The sequence below is a fragment of the Phocoena sinus genome, chromosome 1, assembly GCF_008692025.1.
Source record: "Phocoena sinus isolate mPhoSin1 chromosome 1, mPhoSin1.pri, whole genome shotgun sequence".
NCBI lineage: Eukaryota > Metazoa > Chordata > Mammalia > Artiodactyla > Phocoenidae > Phocoena > Phocoena sinus.
In genome coordinates this window covers 140,203,579-140,221,848 of record NC_045763.1, presented here as the reverse complement: position 1 = coordinate 140,221,848, position 18,270 = coordinate 140,203,579, and the positions used below count along the sequence as shown (strand labels likewise).

The following is an 18,270-nucleotide window of genomic DNA, read 5'->3' as shown; positions in this document are numbered from 1 at the left end:
ATTTTAGATGGGTAACAGATTGGCATAACACCATCTCTCTCTCTCTCTCTCTCACACACACACACACACACACACACACACACCCTGCTATATGTTCTCAATTTATGTAGCCAAGGACCAGATCAGAACTGAAGCCACACAGCAATATAGAGCGCAAGTGAAAGAAAGCTTTACTGCTGCTCTTTTATACACCACTATTCCAGAAGAATTTACTCTAATAATCTAAGCACTTCCACTTAAGGGGACAGATACAAACAAGAGGACCGTCTTGGTCCTTAGTCAGTCAAGGCCACCTCATCATAGGGGAGCTGGCATGGTCAGGCCCCGGCTCCTGGAAGCCTGCGTCCTCTCAAGGTCAAACAGTCCCTTCCTCCAGGGGCTTTTTGCAGCTCATAAGACAGAGGACACACACACACACACACACACAAATAATGAGATTAAACATATAAGCAAATAAACCAAATACATAAGTATGTAAAAATGTACTCTGGGATGGCAGGAAAGAGATTCTTTCTGAAGTTATTAGGAAAGCTTTATGCAAGTTTGGAAAAAGAGCAGGATTTAAAGAGATGAACACAGGAGAAAGGGCCCATGCCAAGCAGAGGTCATGGTGTATTTGACCTGGAGAACACAGGCGTACAAAGTGGTCACAGGGTGAGCCGTCCCTCTGGCTGAAGAACAGGGAAACATGAGGGACAGAGTATGAAACAAGGCTGCCAAGGTGGGTAAGAGGGTAAGAGCCATCGTCAGAGGTCTTGAATGTTCACTAAGGATTTAGGATTTTACTGTCTAAGAACTGAGTGCAGGAGAATTAACATCGACAAAGGAGTACTTCAGAAAAACTTGCTACCATCTGCAAGGGTGCAAAAAAATTGAGAGTTAAAAACAAAAGCAAAGAAGCAAACAAACAACAAAGAGGGCTAATGGAGCATCAGCTCAGAGGACACTGCGTTATTCTGGGTTATGGACTTATAACAACCTAAACTATGCTGGTGGTAGGAAAAGCGATGCTAGGAGAGAGTGAGATTCACAGGTCTGGGAACTGGGAGAGACAAAGGCCTCAAGTTTAAAGCCTCTGCAAGATTAAAGTCTACGTTACTGGAAGAATGATGGCGACCTTCACGCAAATAGGAAAGTCAATATAACTTAAGAGTTTCCCCCCTTGGGGATGGGCAGCAGAAGAGATAATGATCTCAGGTTGGATATGAAAATTTCCCTAATAAGACCTGAATCTGTTTTGTGCACCTACTTTAACAGTCTAAGTGAATGATGGTTGAAAGAAATCCAATAAGCACCTGGCTTTTCTTAGAACTTGCCTTACTAGTTCCTGATAACTTGAGCCTGTTGGTCACTTACTTTATGCAAGCTGGTCTTGGCAATCTGCTCAGTTGTCCTCTGAATGACCTCAGCAGATATGCTGATCACTTTTCACATGTGCCCTAACCACTGAGGGAAGGAAAATTCCAATCTGGAGATGGAGCTTTCTGGCCCAGCTTTTACTTCTGAAAGGGCCACAGAAATGAGACACAACTTTAGATCTGAAACTTTTTATGCTCCTATACTTAAAGTAGAAAGAAAGTCTATAGGTCAACGTCCGTGATAAAGTTCCTTGTCAATGATCTCCCGAAGTCTATGAAATCTAGGAGTCAAGATGCCCATTTGTCAGTTAATCCTCAATGGTGGAATATTCTATAGCAATTCTGTTCCACACATTTTGAGTGGTGGGTCTCTGATACCGAGCAGGGCCCTGTGGGGCTCCTGGGCACAAAGCCTTTCTGTTTCCCCTATTTCTTTGAGTACAGGAAGGAGCCTTCGTTCAGCCTCCATGACCTTCCCTGAGTCCCAGTGGGCAGATTCAAACAGTTGTTATTTAGGGAAGGGAGGGGATGTGAGACCAGGGAGAAACAAACAGTCAAGAGAAACAACAGTGCAGCCTTGGGGCAAGGTCCTGGCTCCCCATCAAGGGATACAAACAACATCTTTGAGCTGTTTTGCAAATACTGAAACCCCCTCCAGGTGGGAGAAGTTAATGATGGTACACTACCCACAAGCATGTAGACCCCAGACCAGTTGGAACCTGAAGGTTGATGATGCTGACTCCTACTTACCTCACCCCCAACCCATCAGAAGAATGTCCACAAGCTCATCATGCCCTCTTTGAACCATTACAATAAAACTTCTCACTATCCTCTCCAAGTGGGGACATATAGTTTTTCGAGGCAGGAGCCCGCTGTGTCCCCCTTTGCCTGGCAAAGTAATAAAGCTATCCTTTTCTACTTCACCCAAAAATCTGTCTCTGAGGTTCAATTCAGCACCGGTGTAGAGGGAAGCTGAGCTTTTGGCATCATCTCCTAAATAACCAAAATATCACAGAGACCAAAATGCTTCATATAAATGGAAATTACTATTTGTAAAAACACACTGCTTATCAACGCTTCCCAGCCATGTCCTTAGAAGCTATGAAATTAAATTAACACTTTTAGGAAAAGGATCGAATGTGTGTGTGTACACACACTCAGAGACATATACTTCAGAGCTATCCCCAAATGTGCCACCTTTCACAGACCTGGTCAGCTCTTCAACATGTGGTAATAACGTCTTTCAAGCATTAAGCTTTTGAAAAGTGAATGAGGCCATTTTATTCGGTGGAAAATAGAGGCGTGATTTAGAAAGCAGAATGTAACTGTCCAGGTTGGAATACAATCCAGTCATGAGTTCTCATTGCCTCTATCAATGGGTGTGGTAACCCATCTCCAAAGACAGCTCCCAGCAGTTCTTCCCCTCCCTATAGGCACAGACTCAACAGATGGAGAGCCTTTGTGCTCCCCTGACTCTGGGTTGGTCTTGTGACTTGCTTTGCTCAACAGAACACGGCACAAATAACATTCTTGTACTTTCAAACCCAGGTCTTAAGAGGCCTGGAAGCTTCTACTTCCTCTCTTGGAAGCTAGCTGCCACATGAAAATTTGACTACCCAGAGGGAGAGAGGTCTGAAGCCATCGTGGTCAGTCGAGCCCAGCTGAGCTCCCAGCTGAATGCAGCTGCATGGCTGAGCCCAGGCAAAAAAAAAAACAGCAGCAGATGAACTCTAGCCACCCCACAGAATTGGGAAAAATAATAAATCAGTGCTGCTAAGTTTGGAGTCTTTTGCTATGTGATAATAGATCACTGAAACAATGGGTGACAAAAGATATCAAATGGCTAAAAGTGAGCCAGATCTACCATTCATCTGTGACCATCTGTGGTTCTATTGGGATTTTGTAGACTACTGCTTGCAAACTAATTCAAGTAGAGAAACAGATAGGACCTTCTCTTGTCATATTCAAACTCTAGCATTCAGTAACATCTAGGATACTGGTACTGACGTTCACAATGGATTCTGACAATTCTACTCCCAGAACCCTGTAGGGCTAGGAAAACTCCCTGGACTGGTACATGAAGCTCTCTCCCTCCCTGTATTCCTGCTTTATCTAACACAATGCCACAAACCTGCAAATGCTGATGTAAGAAAGAGTAACAAGATGATGAATGCTGGAGTGAATGAAACTTCAGTGTGAGTACCAGGAGGATGAAGAGAAGCTGGCAGAGGCCTTGAGTGCACTTTATGGCATGGAGCCACACAGACAGCAATGACTGGGCAGGCATGGGGTAGACTGAATTACTAGCCCCAATTCTTGACCCTTCTCTACATCCATACCCTTGCCATGAATGTGCTGTGGTCAGATGGACTTCTCTGCCCCTTGTCTTCGAGCCTGTTCATGTGACTTGATTTGGCTAGTAAAATGTGGGTGCAAGTGACAGTGTGCCAGGTCTAAGCCTAAGCTTAAGAGGCATCATGGGTATCACTTGTAATTTTACCCTTTTGCAAAAGAAGAGCATACCCCCCTTGGCTCACTGGTCCCAGGAGGAAGCTGAGAGAGACATGGAGCAGAGCCACTCCAGCTGACCAAGCAACTCGTGATCAAGAAAGACATGATTATTGCGGAATGCCACTAAGATCTTGAGGCTGTCTATTACCCAGCAATAGTTGACTAATACAAGACTCCTTTATTAGATGCTAACGTTTGCAAACTACACATGGTACTTTAGAACAACAGAACGTCTTCTTAGCTATAAAAGTTGTAACCATATTAGCAAATGAATGGTTAGATGGTCTCATTGACAAGCAAAATATTAATACAATATACTGAATATCACTAAATTTTTGCTCTCACAAATCTAAGGTTACCTTTCTACAGATTGTAATTTGGTATTCCACATTCTCCATAATTTAACTCTAACTTAGTTTTGTACCCAATTCCCTCTCACTTATATTTTATATTACATTCGAACTGGATTACTTGTAATTCTTGAATATGGGTCACATCACGTCTAGGCTTTCCTCATCTACTTCCTTCCCACATCCTTCATCCGACAGGTTTAGATTCTCCAGTCCTTTAGGGCCAGGGTCAGCTGTCACCTCTATAAGAAATCTGCTCTGATCCCACCTTTTAAGGCAGTCTCTCAACCCTCTGATTCTTATCATGATGTGTATGTCTTTTCCTTTTCTGGTATTTGGCTTATTCTGCCTCATAACACTTCTTCATCCTCTTACGAACTCCTAGAAAGCAAGGTTTATCTCTGTATCCTCCATGGCATTTAGCAAAGGGTCTGACACACCGTGTACCGGCCAGTGAATACTTTTTCGCATTAAAGAATGAGTGACGGATGGGAGGCAGCAGGAAATGACATTGAGAAAGAAATGTGGACTTTGGAGTCTGAGACATCTGATTCTACCGCTTAGTAGCTGAGTAACTTTGGATCAGCTCGTCACACTGTGCTCCAGCTTCCAAATCTGTAAAATTAAGATGGCACAGATTTCACAGGATTGCTGTGAAAATTCAACATGAAAATGAATGTAAATGCTTCTTGGTGTCTGACATATGGTGAAGGCTCCATAAGTGGTAGCTCTAATTACAAAAATGACAATGACACAGAACCTCACATAGAAGTTAATTTAAACAAATCCCTGATATTAGATTATTTCCTCTTAAAAGTTAAGTGTTTGAGAGTAACAGTAATGACTCTAGTTCCCATTAGCTGTTTTCCCAGAAGGTGTGGTTTCAAAGAGCTGGATTCTACTTTATTAAGATGCTCATATGTCCCTCTTCTCCACAGTTCTTGTTTCTATTGGTAGTGACCACTAGAAGCAAATTGGTTCCAGGCAACAAATACATCTCCTTAAAACAAAATGAAATCTTCCTCCGTCCATATACATGAGTCCACTTGTAACAGAGCATTACCCCTTCCACATTGTTCCCAATTCTTCCCCAGGGGACTGAAACAACCAATGCAATGGATCAAAAGTTAGAGATTGAAACGCAGTAGAATTCCTTGACAGAGACTGAATAGTGCAACTTGAGTTGTTGACATGTAAACATCATTGCAACGAGGTTCTTTATTGAATAAGAGATGTAGGGGTGCTTTTATGAATAAAAGTACCATGAAAAAGTCATCTTGGGTATTATTGTTAAAGTAATTCAGCAAAAACTGCTTCATCTGCCTGGACTAACTGGAATTTTGTACAAACCCATAGCCACCCTGCATCAGGGTAATCATTGATCTTCCAAAGGACAAACTCAAGATTAGGCAAACTCAAAAGGCTGTAAGTGGACAGGCATGGAACGTCAGTGAGTGAACTGGGCCTGATGTGCGTTCACGGGGAGGGCTCAGCCATTTACTGGAGGCCATACTCTGACTGAACCGGCAACTGCTACCCCGTTCCACCAACTGTTGCCTAAGGAAATGGAAAATCAGTGTTGTCAGACCTTCTCAAGAAATGTGGGGTTTTGTGTGAAACATCCTGATTTTTAAAGGCCGCCTTGCTTTTTTATTTTAAAATTCTCTGGGGGCCAAAGAAAATATATTTGTAAACCAGATGCGGCCATGGGTTGGCAGTCTGTGACCTCTGCACTAGATAGTCTCAAGTCACTATGAATCATCACAGGATGGTTAAAAGAAGATTTCTAAGTTCACTGTAATTGTGTTTTTGAAACCGAGAATTTCTAATTCACAGAAAGAGTAATTCCTTGTAAACTTATAATAAACTCCGAAAAACAATGTCATTCCCTCCATTATAAATCCTTGCCCGCTTTTGGACCTCCATGTGCTCAGTCCTACAGTTCTGGACCAGGACACCCTGTGGCCACTGTCCCATGCACCTGTTTATGTCCTACTAGTTCTTCAAAGCTTGATTTAAATGTGAGCTCTGCATAAAACCTCCAAGATCCTCCTCAAAGTCTTCTAAGTATAAATTATGATGAAAACTGTCCAATGTAAAAGATCTGCCTTGATTTTTATCATCTCTCATCAGCCCTCTACCCACACTCCACCCCCATCACCCCTGCATCCCGCCCCGCCCCCCAGCAAACAGAACACAGGAACACTGCAATTGTTCACATGAAAGGCCTGGAGGGAGGGGCCGAGGATGAAATTCAACTGCACTTACCACCAAACACGTCTCCATTCTGGTAGTTCTTCCCTTTCTGGGCTTCCTCTTCATTTTGAACAGTGGCAACATGCTTCGCAGAGGCACAGCCCATAGTCTCATTCGGTCAGCTTCAGCCGGGCTGAACTGCAAAGCATCTCTACAGACACGGGGACATTTTCTTCTCTTTAGACACCAGGAAAATCCACCTTCTTGCTCAGTCGGTCAAAATGTGCGCACCTGCAAGAAGAGAGCGCTAGATCAGAATGTGGGACACGAAGCCAGTGTCTCAGTCTCCGTGGTGATTCCCACCCGACCCCACTGGACTGGGGTGCGGCCAGGCGCTGAAGAAGGAAATGCAGCATGGGTCACTCTCATCTGACCCCCGCTTGAAAATCAAGGTCAGAAGGCCTGTGCCCTGCACAACACGTGGCTGGACTTTTTTTTTTTTAATCTTTATTGGAATATAATTGCTTTACAATGTTGTATTAGTTTCTGCTGTATGACAAAGTGAATCAGCTATATGTATACATATGTCCCCATATCCCCTCCCTCTTGCGTCTCCCTCCCACCCTCCCTATCCCACCCCTCTAGGTGGTCACAAAGCACCAAACTGATCTCCCTGTGCTATGCGGCTGCTTCCCACTAGCTATTGATTTTACATTCGGTAGTGTATATATGCCCATGCCACTTTCTCACTTCATCCCAGCTTAACCTTCCCCCTCCCCGTGTCAAGTCCATTCTCTATGTCTGCATCTTTATTCCTGTCCTGCCCCTAAGTTTATGAGTACCATTTTTTTTTTAGATTCCATATATGTGCGTTAGCATACGGTATTTGTTTTTCTCTTTCTGACTTACTTCACTGTATGACAGACTCTAGGACCATCCACCTCATTACAAATAACTCAATCTCGTTCATTTTTATGGCTGAGTAATATTCCATTGTATGTATGTGCCACATCTTATTTATTCATTAATCTGTCAATGGACATTTAGGTTGCTTCCATGTCCCGGCTATTGTAAATAGTGCTGCAATGAAGATTGTGGTACATCTTTTTTTTTTTTTTTTTTTACTTGTTTGTTTGTTTTATATACATTTATTTTTGGCTGCATTGGGTCTTCATTGCTGCACATGGGCTTTCTCTAGTTGTAGCGAGTAGGGGCTACTCTTTGTTGCAGTGTGAGGACTTCTCATCGTGGTGGCTTCTCTTGTTGCAGAACACGGGTTCTAGGTGTGCAGGCTTCAGTAGTTGTGGCACATGGGCTCAGTAGTTGTGGCTCACGGGCTCTAGAGCACAGGCTCAGTAGTTGTGGCGCATGGGCTTGGTTGCTCCATGGTATGTGGGATCTTCCCAGACCGGGGCTCGAACCTATGTCCTCTGCATTGGCAGGCGGATTCTTAACCACTGTGCCACCAGGGAAGCCCCATCTATCTTTCTGAATTATGGTTTTCTCAGGGTATATGCCTAGCAGTGGGACTCTTGGGTCATATGGTAGTTCTATTTTTAGTTTTTTAAGGAACCTCCATACTGTTCTCCATAGTGGCTGTATCAGTTTACATTCCCACCAACAGTGCAGGAGGGTTCCCTCTTCTCTACATGCTCTTCAGCATTTACTGGTTGCAGATTTTTTGATGATGGCCATTCTGACCGGTTTGAGGTGATACCTCATTGTAGTCTTGCTTTGCATTTCTCTAATGATTAGTGATGTTGAGCATCTTTTCATGTGTTTTTTGGCAATCTGTATGTCTACTTTGGAGAAATGTCTATTTAGGTCTTCTGCCCATTTTTGGATTGGGTTGTTTGTTTTTGTGATATTGAGCTGCATGAGCTGCTTGTATATTTTGGAGATTAAGCCTTTGTCAGTTGCTTCATTTGCAAATATTTTCGCCCATTCTGAGGGTTGTCTTTCCGTCTTGTTTATGGTTTCCTTTGCTGTGCAAAAGATTTTGTTTCATTAGGTCCCATTTGTTTATTTTTGATTTTATTTCCATTCCTCTAGGAGGTGGGTCAAAAAGGATCTCACTGTGATTTATGTCTTAGAGTGTTCTGTGGCTGGACTTTTTTTTTTAACATCTTTATTGGAGTATAATTGCTTTACAATGGTGTGTTAGTTTCTGTTTTATAACAAAGTGAATCAGCTATACATATACATATATTCCCATATCTCCTCCCTCTTGCATCTCCCTCCCACCCTCCCTATCCCACCCCTCTAGGTGGTCACAAAGCACCAAGCTGATCTCCCTGTGCTATGCAGCTGTTTCCCACTAGCTATCTATTTTACGTTTGGTAGTGTATATATGTCCATGCCACTCTCTCACTTCATCCCACCTTCCCCTTCCCCTTCCCCATGTCCTCAAGTCCATTTTCTATGTCTGCATCTTTATTCCTGTCCTGCCCCTAGGTTCTTCAGAACCTTTTTTTTTTTTTTTTAGATTCCATATATATGTGTTAGCATACGGTATTTGCTTTTCTCTTGCTTATTTACTTCACTCTGTATGACAGACTCTAGGTGTGGCTGGACTTTTTGAGGAGCTACAAAATTTCTATTTATTTATTCAAATAAATATTTGAGCACTCCTACTTGCCACACACAAACTTAATGGGCTATATAGGTCTGCTAATGTTCTGGAATCTCTAAAAGCTTCAGAGGGAGGAAAGGACATTGATGAGATCCATCGAGTTCCAGAGGCTGGGAAAAGTCCTCCCCTCCTCATCCTGTCCTGCACACAGGCCAGCTCTTCCTAGCTCCTCAGATTTTGCCAGGAGGAGGTGGGTTGGAACATGGGCTAGCATTTCCAGTGGGTTCCATAAATGATTCAATACTTTATTTTACTTGAGGCAATACTGTTTGGGAAGGAAGGAGATAGGGGAAGGGACTTGAATGTACTTTTTGTCAATTTTCTGCTTAGTTAGCTGAATGCTTTAAGGACTGAGCAGATGTAGGAATATGAAGGGAAGAAAATGAGGTGCTCTTCCACCTCTTTCAGAGCCTTTATGCCTCTGTTTGACCTCTACTAAAGGCTGCAAGCGCATTTATGGATAAACCACAAAGGAGATAATCCCCTAGTTAACTGGAGTGAATTTACCTTCCCCTGCCCCGCTCAAGGTCACCATCCAAACTCTCAAGGTGTGTCATGCTCAGGTTGCTCATTTTTATTTATTTTATTTTTTCATCATCCTTATCGAGCCATTCCAGTCTTGTAGACGTTCACTTTGAAACATCTACCGATGCCTTCATCTCCATCCATCCCACTGTAACACAGGCCCTTACCCCTCACACACAAGGCAGAGCAAAAGAAGCTGCCAAGCCACCCTCTTAATCTTCATCAGCACCCATATTCCACTACTCTCCTCTCCGCTTTAGGAACAACTGACGTTTCTCAGTGTCAAGAACAGTGCTACCCAAAGGCAGCTGCAAGTTTTCTCTTCCAACAAAATTGGTGCCCCTAAGCCCTCCTTCCTAGAGCATTGACCACATCTATGGACACAGAAATTCTATCATTTAAACCACCTAACCTCAGCAAAGGGAAATTTTCAAATTAGCCCAATACTAAAAGATAATTCTAAATCAATCTAATAAATGAACTTAGATAACACAGGTAATGATCTTAAATCAAGCCACGCAAATACAAATTTCAACATCAACTCAATGGCTATAATACTAACCATGTCTTTGTATAGTTCTCCAGACTAGTTTCTATCACTGGTTACATAAAATCATTAACAGAAAGTATAGGGTTAGCTGGTAAAGTTTTACAAACAAGAATGACTTTTTTCCTAGTTAATGCCTATCAGTTTCTCAACACTATTAGGTAACCTCATGTTAACACATTTTCCCCTTTTTAAAGCTATATGGAAAACACACACACAACTATTCTGATGATAGTTAGCAGCAATGTCATTAAAGCTACAGTATTTCCACTGATGGTCTACTCATATTCGTCTGTAGAGCTCCTGGGCCAGATGGGGGAGATGTGCTGACTTTTTTTTTTTAACCTACACAATACAGTGTATAAGTGCCACAATAAATGATTCACAGGAATCTATGGCAATGTAGAATTCAAGGAAGCAGATTAAATGATGACTGGGAAAAGGCAGGAATTAAAAGAAGTGATATTCTGTAGGGTCTTAACGTTTGGTAGAAACTTGCCAGGTTGAAAGGAGAGTACCATCATCCAGATGTGAAGAACTGCCGGAGCTAAGACACTGGAACTTGAAAGTGCGTGGTGGATATGTGTGTGTGTGTGTGTGTGTGTGTTCAGAGGGGTCAAGGTCGGGGCGGGGCAGGGAAGAGGACTGCACTGCTGATGCTTGTGAAGGCCCTGGAGGAGGCCTTGCTAACTTTATCCAACTTTAAAGATAAACTATAAAACCTCCTAAGATGTAGGAAGTCCATTTGATCCAAATTTGAGCACACTTTGAGAGACATTAAATTAGTAGTGCTGAAATCCGCTCTGTTGACCTACTACAGTTTTTAAAGAAACAGCGCTGAAATATGAGACAAGAAGGATAGGAGAGAGGAATCAGTTCTGAAGGCAGAAGGGAGAAAACTCCTCTGTAAGCAGGTGGCTGCTAAGGGCTGTTGTTGCTGCCGCTTGGCCCATCTCCCTCGTTCCCTTTCAGCATCACCACGTAAGGTGACAGGTGTGGGCTCCCAGAATGAATTCCTTACTTTTCCAAAAGGAATGTGGGAAAACCGCCTCACAGGTACACGGTACACCGCAGAGCAACCCGAAGTGAGAGGGGAAACCTCGCCTCCCCTCCCAGTCTGTTGCCGCCTCTTCAGAATAAACAAAGTAAAAACAGGAAGGAGAGTGGGAAACTCTGGCAAAATCCAGAAGGACAGTAGGAATCCAGAGACAGTTTACAACCCTCCTCTCTGGGAGTCCTCTTCCTTTTCTGTTCCTCATTCCTATTTCACACTGACAGCCTCACAATCTACCCAAGAAGTTAATGTAAGAATCTAAGACGTGAATTACTCTTTGCTATTCCCGAAAAGCACTGTGCACTGTTTCTTCTGTTTTAGAAGTTCTGTTTGTAGCAACAAATCTTACTTGAATAAAAAAAAAAGTTGAAATCACATGAAAATCAAACACACTGCAGCAGGCAAACAAAAATAAAACATAAAAAACCTTTTCAAAGGACTTCTCTATTATTCAGGCATGGAAGTGAGAGGCATGTTAATAAGCAGATTAGACGCGATTCTGATTAGACACGTCCAATTCAAGTGATGACTTGAGAAGTCTTCATTTAATTATATTTTTTAAAAAGCACTATCACTCGGGGCTTCCCTGGTGGCGCAGTGGTTGAGAGTCCGCCTGCCGATGCAGGGGACACGGGTTCGTGCCCCGGTCCGGGAGGATCCCACATGCCGCGGAGCGGCTGGGCCCGTGAGCCATGGCCGCTGAGCCTGCGTGTCCGGAGCCTGTGCTCCGCAACGGGAGAGGCTACAACAGTGAGTGGCCCACGTACCAAAAAAAAAAAAAAGTACTATCACTCAATGTGAGTTCTCTCCAAATCACAATTAGGTGTAGGTTTTGTTTTTGAAACACACACATTATGTATTTTATAGCAGTAAGTTAATTTTAAGAGTGAGGTTTTCAAGTTTTACAACCTTGACAGAAATATATTTTAATATTTTGCCCATTTCGAAGGAGGTAATTATGAAGTTATCTGAGAGGCAGAGGATCTCCAGCTCTCAAAATTTACCACTGATCACTGCGGAAAGTTTTTTACTATGTCATTTGGATTCTGCACATAAACAATTGTCCATTCATTCATTCATTTAATCAATAGATATTTACTGAAAACTACTAAACCGACAGACACGTTTTTGGCAGACATTGGGTATATAGAGATAAACAGGACAAGATACAGTGTCCTCCCCAACCATCCCCATAGAATATGAACACTCAGAGAAAGGTGATCGTGAGAAAGACCAGTTTCACAACAATGTGGTACAGCAACTGCCGGTTAAATATAGGATGACAGGGTAGTTCACCCCACAGGCACCTGATTCAGCCTCGAGATTGGGAATGTCAAGAAAGGTTGAGTTTGAGTCCCGAACATAGCTGAATAAACATCATTAAAACACTTCTGAACTGCATCTCTTTTATAGCCTGATGTAATGCCAAGGTTTCATTTCTACTGAAAATTCTCCTAATTAACCTCAATCTAACTGAGACCTCAAATTGAGGAGACCTTCAGAAACGTACCCCTAATTACTGCCACCATCATCTGCTCAAGCAAGTTTCCCTTCAGTTTCTACTATCCTTCACATAAATTCGAGCATATTTCTTTAGCTTCCATTTTTCCATTAGTTTTGCTCAGCTTTTCTCTCCCAACTCCCACATCATCTATTCATTCACCTCCCTGAAACCAGCCCACTTAGAGAGGTAACTGAGGGTGCAAATGAGCATACAGAGACCGAAAGCAACAAGAAGATCTGAGTCTCGTTCTCACATATTGTTATTAACAGCATGCTATTTCTGAAGTCACAGATCACAGTGTGAGAATTAAACTGAAGCATCTCTTTGATGTTTGATGGAATCTTCTAATACCAAGTCCCACTGAGGATGATTTTTTAAAACTAAATAGTCTATATGATAGGATCACTGGGCACCTCAAAAACACAGGCTCCAATTAATAGCCCACGGCTTTGTGTAAAAATCTCCCCAAGTGGCTATACGGCCTATATCATGAAATTAGAAGCTGTAGTCCCTTCATAATGCTATGCATTAACCTCATACAGTGCCATCTTTATAGAATAATTTTCTTGCTTCGATAAAATACATTAGCAAATCTGTAAATCCAATTCAAAATTTTTCCAAAAGACTAAAAAACCTTCAACTGTGCACGTTTATCCCTCCTCTCCTTACACTATGCCTCAAGACTCTGCGTACTATTTTAGATATCCTAAGGGGAATTATTGTTCCAGGACACTTCACATTATAACCTGAGGAAGTTCTTTTCTGTATACTAGTAAGTCCATTACTTTTTTATGCATGTTATATATGTGTGATACATTTGCCCTTTTATAAGAAAAGATTATGGATTTATGATGGCTTTTTTCCAGTGCAGATGGGTTTCTTTTTATTTTTTCAGCTTTATTGAGGAATAACTGACAAAACTGCAATATAATATATTCAACAGGATGATTCGATATACGATATACATTGTGAAAGGATTCCCACCAAGTTAATTAACACATGTATCCCTTCACATATTTACTTTTTTTTTTTGATGCATCCACAAGTTCTATTCTTTTAGCAACTTTCAATTATACAATACAGTGTTATCAACTACAGTCACCATGTTATACCTCAGACCTTATTCATCTTATAACTAAAAGTTTGTACCCTTTTACCAGCCTCTGCCTATTTTTCCCACTCCCCAGCCTCTGGTGACCACAATTCTACTCTCTGTTTCCGTAAGTTTGACTTTTCTATTTTTAAGATTCTACATATAAGATTCTGTCTAGCTTATTTCACTTAGCTTAATTCCTTCCAGGTTCATCCATACAGTTGGGAATGGCAGGATTTCTTTCATAATCAGGCTGAATAATATTCCTCTGTGTGTGTGTGTGTTGTCTCACATTTTCTTGATCCATTCATTCACTGAAGGACACTTGTTTCCATACCTTGACTACGGTGAATAATGCTGCAATGAACATGGGAGTGCAGATATCTCTTCAAGATAATAATTTCATTTCCTTTGAATATATATATCCAGAAATGGAATTGTGGATGGCTTTTTTCTTTACCTTAACTTTTTGAACTGGAAGCATAATTTCATCAAAAAACCTACTTTTATAAAATTGGGAAGGAATAAAATATGCAAAATCTGTTTTAAGCAAAAATCAAAGCAATATCTGACCTTCTTAAAAAAGGCTATGGAAAATATTTCTATTTATGTAATATTACGGATAATTTCACTTTCCACCAATTAATCACGTATTTTTTCATTTTGGATGGAAAAGCCAAAAAAACTATAGACAGTTTCCTTGTCAAGAAGGACACTTCTGAAAAATGAATTAAAAGTGATAAACTCCATAAAGAAATCCTAGGCCAGAAAGAACACGAAGACACCACATGCAGCTTGGAGGGTTGGAGAAAATCGAATTCTGATTGCAATGGGTACAGAGAGCTATGAGGTCAGCAGTTAAGAAAAGGATAATAGGCACATTATTATTAGATCAGGAGCCAAGTACCCCCTTTCTTCCTTTGATTAAAAAGGGAAATCAAGACAAGGCAACATCTAAAAATTCCTTTCTTTTACTGAAGAAAGAGCCAACATCTAAGCTTCACAGAGAAAAATATATACATATAAATAACTAATCAGTCTGTTTGCCCATCTGTTCTGCTTCGCCGTAATGTGTGTTAATACAGCAGCCCACTGGGGGGAAGAAGAAAGACAGCCTGAAAGTGATTCCTAATCTTGAAGCTTTGGTATCCTTGGGCTACTGTTAACACCATTTCACATTTCACTGTGCATGTTAAAGATAATACACAAAGAGATGTCACATTTGACGTGAGGATACTCTGGAAAAGTCAAATCTTCCTATCACCCAGCAATTGCTGGCATCACAGAAGATATTCATTCCTTGTATCACACTCATTTGGTGGCATGACAATTGACAATATGCTATTAACGCCAAAGAAACAGGAATATCTGCTTCTGCTTGCTTTATGGGAAAACTCTCACTTCCACAAGTAATAATTGTACAGAGGTGTCTCCCGAAACATAACAATAGTAAGTCCTATGCCAGATGATACATTTTTGTTGGGTCTCCGCAGTGAGGTATGAGGACGAGGAGACAAGGCGACAAGTGGAAGGAGCACTGGAAAGGGGGTGGGGATGCTGAGCCCTGGTCGCAAGGGTTACATGCCTGCCTCAGTACCAAGGCTGGGCTGCCTCTGAGTCTCTTCCTTTTTCAATTTTTTTTTTTTTTTTTTGCGGTACGCGGGCCTCTCAGTGTTGTGGCCTCTCCCCTTGCGGAGCACAGGCTCCGGACGCGCAGGCTCAGCGGCCATGGCTCACGGGCCCAGCCGCTCCGCGGCATGTGGGATCTTCCCAGACCGGAGAACGAACCCGTGTCCCCTGCATTGGCAAGCGAACTCTCAACCACTGCGCCATCAGGGAAGCCCTGAGCCTCTTCCTTTTATTCTATGACCTACCTGAACTTATGTCCAAGTGATGCTCAGGATGAAATTACCACTTATAAAAAGGCCATTTCTCACCTAGACTCGGTTTATTTAGAAACTTTGTTTCAGCACTTACCCAACTAGGATATACTTGCAAATTTTTTTTTTTCCAAAATATTTCAGGAAGCCCTATGAGGTCTAAAGATTATTATGTTTTGGCCCAAGGGTGTTGATTTCAATTGTGTATCAAGTGAAAGAATGAACAAGGCTTAGCTCTCTTATTTCCTCTTTTCTATTCTGCCTTTAATGGATAAAAATAAAATTTTTAAATGTTTCTTATAGAGAGCTGGATAGAAAAAGCTTGTGGAATAATTGTTCTTCAGCTAAGGACTTAGGAGTTTGGTGCCTTTACCCTGTAGCTGAAAACTCTATTCTTGTATTACCTATATGTGTTCACACACTTCATGCATGGCTGACACTACTTCTGTGAAGGCAAGAGACGAAAATACCAGATCTTGATTAAAGCCACCCATCCACACCAGGGTGAACCTACGCAGAAGAATTAGGCCGTTTCTGGATTTGCTCCTCTGTGATCAAGGCCAATGGTGGATATTCGTGGACTTTTTGAGTTCTCCTTCTTTTTCCACCTCCAAGACTCAGAATACCAAGGGGATTTGCGGGAAGCTGCCAACCTGCGTCAGTGGGGAAACTTCTGTACCAAGACACCCATGACCAGGATCTTTTGACAGCTGTGCTGCTGGTTCAGCATGTCACTCGGGACAAATCCATATGATTTCCTTGTCAGTATCCTAGTAGTAACGGCTGTTTTCCTTCTTTTTTTGGATTGTTTTGAAAATCTAGGTAGATTATGAAATGCTGCGCAAAGCACTTATAAAATGCAAGGTAATGTTCTGTTCTCTGCTCTGCCAGATGCCTGACATTACCTATCAGACTCATGGCTTTTCAGGAGCACTGGGTAGAATCAGTTTGGCCCCATATGTGGCCCTGGAGAAAATGAGAGAAAACAGTTGGAAAGGAAAAAATAAAAATCAAGAAATGACTAGAACATGTAAATAGAATAAGTATTAGTTACTTAAAAAAGCACAGTTTGATTCTAATCTAAGCAGATAAGTCATGATCCTTCCTGAATGGCCAATGAAGGACATCCTGGGCGACCTGTGTGTTGAAACGCATTGTGAAGAACAGATAACGATTCCTTGCCTTTGAAGGGCCAGCATTCAGACACGGCTAACAGATCATAAACATAATAAAGTAAAGTAAAATAAAATTCCAAGGACTAATGGACATGGCAAGGAAAAAAGGGATCAGAGATGTTCTTCAAAGTCATAGTATATTTCAAGCTAATTAAATTAGTGCTTGTCTCAGCTTTATTTTATGCAACAAGAAATGTAGTAACATCCAGCAAATGTGCTACTCTTTGCAGACCCTTGGAAAGAGACCCTCAGGTAAGAGACCCTCATTTACCCAGGAGGAGGACAGTGAAACAGATGTCATGTCAGTCTTGAGCAGCTGATCCCCTTTAACAACATAAACTAGAACAGAACTGCAGCTGGATTAATCCCTTGGAAATCTGGATGTTACTTTCGTGGTGCTAAGGACAAGAGTTGAACGCCACTCACCTTTGTCTTGATGCACACACTGGAAAAAAGACATGGGATGTTTTCCTTACTGAATTACAAAGACTCAGCTTTTATACAAGGCTACTGTAGTCCACATTTCTGATTCAATTCAATCTCTAAACTTAATGCAGAAACTTGTATCTCAGCCTTAAACTGGTTACTGTGGTAGATACAAAGAAATATGGCCAACAGATACAAAAGGTACAAATGACCCAAACTAACCATTAGAAGCAAACGTGAGAATTGTATAAAAACAAGAAAAGCCTGCTGCTATTTTATTTGTGGATTCTGGTGTTAATATTTGAGTACATGTATGTTTAATATCCTCAGAATTATAAAAACTTTGAACGAAGCAATGTAGTTACACTTTGCTAAGATGCGAACACTAGAAAAAGTGTTTCTCTCAAAATCTAAACGTGCGTTCCTCTTTCCTCTCACAATAACCCCTTTCCTCCTTTTTTCCCCTCCCTACTAAAACAAATGAACTCATCCATCAGAGACTGCTGCAAAGTCTGGCCTAACAGTGCTTTCTTTCTCCCAGTGCTCTGCCTCAGGCCACACAATCCCAGGTCTGAGAGGAAGTCAGCAATGACCCAGTGATTGAGTAAACCCATCACTTGCCTGCTGGACTGAGAGCTGTTCACTGAAATGAGTGTCCCTAAGGGAAAGCCTTGGCCATCTGAAATTCTGCCTGCTAGAACCTTCAAGTTCCAACCAGAACAGCTCAATTTCTGGAAGTGGCCCAAAAACGTAGAGAAAGCAAACAGATAAAACCACTTTGTTGGTGAAGGACTCAGTCTCCCTCTGTTACACACACACACACACACACACACACACACACACAAACAATAAAAATTGTAGAGATGCAAAGATTACCTCCAGCATTTTGTGATTTTGTAAAGGAAAGGAGTTGTGTGGCTTTGGGCAAGTTATTGACTTCACAGGGCCTTGGGTTCTCATTTACAAGATGTGATAAGACTGCATGAATTCTGAGGGGAGCAGATGAGACGATATATGTG

At 41.8% G+C, this 18,270-nt stretch overlaps 1 protein-coding gene across 7 annotated transcripts in view; it reads right to left on the bottom strand.

The window, feature by feature from the left end:
* Positions 1–18,270, bottom strand: part of C1H1orf21 (chromosome 1 C1orf21 homolog) — a 265,201-nt gene that overhangs the window by 176,944 nt on the left and 69,987 nt on the right. For all 7 annotated transcript variants that reach the window (XR_004349888.1, XM_032631797.1, XM_032631778.1 and 4 more), the window contains one exon: positions 6,488–6,706. Coding sequence is in view for 6 of the 7 variants with exons in the window: in XM_032631797.1 (XP_032487688.1) it covers positions 6,488–6,581 (94 nt within the window). In the remaining variant the exon portion in view is untranslated. The remainder of the gene's footprint in view (positions 1–6,487; positions 6,707–18,270) is intronic.